This window comes from Magallana gigas, chromosome 1 (assembly GCF_963853765.1).
Source record: "Magallana gigas chromosome 1, xbMagGiga1.1, whole genome shotgun sequence".
In the NCBI taxonomy this organism is placed as follows: domain Eukaryota; kingdom Metazoa; phylum Mollusca; class Bivalvia; order Ostreida; family Ostreidae; genus Magallana; species Magallana gigas.
The window spans coordinates 4,884,425-4,888,691 of NC_088853.1; the positions used below are offsets into that span (position 1 = coordinate 4,884,425).

Here is a 4,267-nt window from a genome sequence, read left to right on the forward strand (position 1 = left end):
CTAGGCGGTGGCTTGTTGTGTCTTACTTTATTAACACTGGCGTTCGACTCTCTCTCCATAGAAATCTCCATCGCTCTTCCAAGATCCAGAATATCTTGTAGCCCTTTATCGCTTTCTCTGAGTGCACGCCGTCTTAGCTGGTTTGATTTGCAGTTTTGTATCAGCTGTGACAGTATTTCCCTATCGACATCATTAAATTTACAGTTCTTTGATAGCTTGCGCAGTTATGTCACAAATTCATCTAACGATTGACCGTCTTTTTGTTTACAGCAACGGAACGTATAAACTTCCATTTGAGTGTTCTTTCTTGGTTTAAAATGATCTGACAGTACCTTTTTGTGCCATTATAGGTTAATTTCGTATCTTCCGTTTGCGCTTCATATAAATCGTATGTTCGTTCTCCCACATAATGTAGTAACAACGCTCTCTTCCTGTCATCGATCAACTTTGCTGCACCTTGGTTTGCATCATCAGCAACCACGAGTTTCAAAACAATGAATAGGTTTTCCAATCGCCCAATCCAGCGATCCCACCTCGCTCCGGCGGTAGTTTTGTCTGAATCCGCATCAAATTGTGGAAATACGGGAATAGCGATCGCCATCTTGTTATCCTCGTCGCCAAATATTATGTTTAGGGCCCGTTATATGTCAGATGTCATCCGATTAATACTCAATAAAAACACATGCTGCCATGTTCACTCAGTTTTAATTTTCACACTGCTTTACATCACATCCGGTTTCAAAAGTACAAATAATAAAGGCCCGGACAATTCCGGATTACGATATTACAACCATGACCCCCATGGGTAGGGTGGTGCCTAAATTGGGGGGGGGGGTGTTCAAACTTTTACCAAAAAAAATGTAAATGTGTAGTGTACATTTTTTTATCTTCTGATGAAAAACCATTCAGCAAGAAAAGCTGAAACTTGTGTGGAAGCATCCTCAGATTGTATAGATTCAAGTTTGTTCAAATCATGATCCCCAGGGTTAAGGTGGGGCCACAATGGGGCGTTGAAGGTTAATTTTTTTTTCAGAAACCAATCAGCCAGGATAGTATCCTGGTAAAGTAGCCTCAGGTAGTGTAAATTCAAACTTGAAAATATGACAGACAGGGGTAGGATGGGGGAATGCTGGTCAACCCGGCACCTGGTGAACTCGGCATTTATATATTATTCATTTATCTCTTTTTTCTAGACACACATTTTTTAAAAAATTGAATTGTTACACATTGTACGACTGCACCTTTATCATGGAAATGTCTGTTTATGAAGAAGGAGAGTTTTTCAATGTAACTTATTACTTACGACCACATTTATCAACAGATACGAAATAATTCACTAGCTACTGGCTTAACATATATTTTGAATTGATGTAATTTATGCAAGAATTTATCTTTCTATGAAAATGTTATGAACATTTGCACATTTGGTTGTTATATCTGTCCAGTCTATGTTCATTTTTGCGCGATGTTCTTCACATTCATCAATGAGCATATCAGAGGCCCTCCCCAGCTAATTACGGATAAAATAGGCCTAGTTCAATGACGAATTGAGACAATTAATCCATATAACCATATTATTGCTAAATGTAGTAAAAATATTTACCATAATTACTATAGGCAGAAATAATTCAAGGACACGGATTGAGTATCATGAAATGATTTTTTTTGTGGTTTTTAAATTATTTTCTTACATGTCCTTAATTTCTTGCATTGTAGTATGTTAACTACATTTTTTTACCGTTAAAAAGCAACTTTTTCACTTGCCATTGAAATTATTGATACTGTGTGAACTATATTGCTTGTAGTTGTATTCAATTACCTCATTTTGCAATTGTGTCTAATTTAATTCTTTAAAATCCTTTCAAGAACAACGATTATTATATTCTTAGCTACATCCATCTTTGTATTCATTATGAATTTTAAACATAGGCCGAACGAACAACAAAAACAGTAAAGGCAATTTTGATTTAAAAAACTCAGTAAAACAAATCAAGATATTTTAAATGCAGTGACAATAACAAACATACTTAATAAGTTAAAGACATTTTTACATTACAAGATGCACAATTTACAAAGGGGAGCACAGCTGTCACGATATCAACGAATCACATATTCAAAGCTGGTAGTCAGCCATTTAACAGTTCACTTGTACTGATCGACCTTTCACTATAGTCATTCCACAGCTTTAAGACACGACATTCTACCTTTAAAGTCCTCTTCCTTTGGAATCTCTGCATCTTCCCTTCAGACACCATCTTCATCTGCACTGTGATGCTGGTTGCTTCCCTGTGCAGAACAAGAAGAAGATGGTAGAAGGGAACCGATCCCCTGGTGGCAACACTGGTGTTTAGGCGGTTGTGCCATCCCTCCACATCATTGTTCGTCCAGATGGACGTCATGAACACACTCCAGTGATGGATCTTGAAGACTGAAGAACGGATCCACGTCCTATACACATAGTCCACCACTGGAGCAAGAACCTCTGGTGCACGACCATCCAGAAGTAGGAAGTTCTCCTCAATGTGCTCAGGTGGGGGGAATGGCAGGGCCAGGAGTTGGCGCACGAACTTGTAGACTGAGTTTTTCTTCTTGTAGGCAGTCTGTAAGAATTAAACATGTATGAGTATTTGTAGCTTGAATAAAAATACTAGTACATGTAATATTTTATTCATTCATGGACAACAGCGTTGCCATACCAAATTGCTAAAAACCAATTGCTAACATATTATACCTAATTAATGCTATTTGTGCTGAAAACAAATTTGTATCAGTATATCTTCATTTTGCAAAGAACTACTGATTTTTTATTTTTGATGTATAGAAATCAAACAATATAACTTTTAATTTATGTTGATCAATACTGAATTATTAACTAAGTTTTACCAGTAGGAATTGCATTCAAGTACATTAGAATTTACATTTACCTGACGTCCGTGCTCCTGTACTTTCCTAAATACCGCCCGTGTCCAGTGGAGCAAACAGCCTTGGATGGATGTTCCAGGGAACCGGTCCTTTAAGGCCTTCCACAGTGCTACTTTAAAATCTGCAACAAATCCCTCCAAAGCAATGCTTTCTGGGAGTTGATAGTCAATGAATCGCAGCACCTGTAATATGCAACAAATATTTAGAGCCTCAACTAATAAGGTGTGTATATAATTATATTGTGTATTGTTATAGAAGACATACATATTGTCAACTTTTAAAGCCATGGTGAGAATGGTGCATAGCTCTATCCAGATTAAACAGCATTGTAAATATTGGTTTTGCAAAAAGTACAATCAGAGATATTAACTGGTAGTAATCCTCCTGGCTCTTCCACCCCATAGTTGCCACGGGCGGGGCAAAATATGCAAAAAAGCATACTTTTCAAAAATCTTTTTCTCTCCTCCCGCACATGTGAGGAAAAATCTTGTTGCATAGTTATGATGTCCATGAACCCCTCTACCTAGTGTGGGGCCAATATGGCCATGTGACTAGATTCAGGGTAATTGTGGTTTCTATCACACGGGGGTCTTGTGGTTGAGACTCCTCCATTTCTGTCACGCAGGGTCAATGTCCATCTTCTTCTTCAACGGCCAAAGGAATCTGTGATAATTGACTCTCGTCTGCTTTCTTTCTTTGGGTTGTAACTCCTCTTCTTAATTGTGTAGATATTCATCTGAAAAGTCTAGATCAAAATCACAGTGGATTGTATTCTGTTCATTTACATTTACACTGATTTCTAGAAGGTTCTCTAAAATTTCTTCACAATTGTTGATATCAATAATCTTTTTTATTGGGTCTATTCATTTTTTTCTACTGTTCATCTCTGATCGTTTTCTCACCTCTTCAGGAGTTCTTCTGTCTGTTACTTTTGCTTTCGTTACAGTTTTCCCATGCGACATGTGCAAGTGTGAAGCAAGATGCTCCATTCTGAATGAAAATATCTCGCAGCCTCAGAAAGGACATTTCCTCACTTTCGCGTCTTGTATGTGTTTCTTGTTCTGGTGTCTATTTAGATTTCTCAAGTTGGCGAAAGTACTACGAACCGTTCCTTCTTTCTCCATATCGTTTCTGAGTTTTTGATGTAGTTATCTTATCTTCTTGGTTTGTTTACTGTTCTTCCCGTCCTCGTAATATGGTACTTTTTGCAAGCTGAGCCCGATCTTATTTTGGCGTCTGTGCCTGATTGAAATTAGGCGTTTGTGCACGACTTTAATTCGGTGTCTGCGCTCGATCCTAATTATACCACCGCAAACAAAGTTTAGGGGGGTATATTGGTTTCACC

At 37.9% G+C, this 4,267-nt stretch overlaps 1 protein-coding gene across 1 annotated transcript; it reads right to left on the reverse strand.

Annotated features, from left to right (window-relative positions):
- Window positions 1-2,126: 2,126 nt before the first annotated feature.
- Window positions 2,127-3,884, reverse strand: LOC105349049 (uncharacterized). Its single transcript, XM_066079265.1, has 3 exons — window positions 3,825-3,884; window positions 2,925-3,104; window positions 2,127-2,600 (listed from the first exon to the last, which is right to left on the reverse strand). Exons 1-3 carry the CDS (start codon window positions 3,882-3,884, stop codon window positions 2,127-2,129), a joined length of 714 nt encoding a protein of 237 aa, XP_065935337.1.
- Window positions 3,885-4,267: the final 383 nt, after the last annotated feature.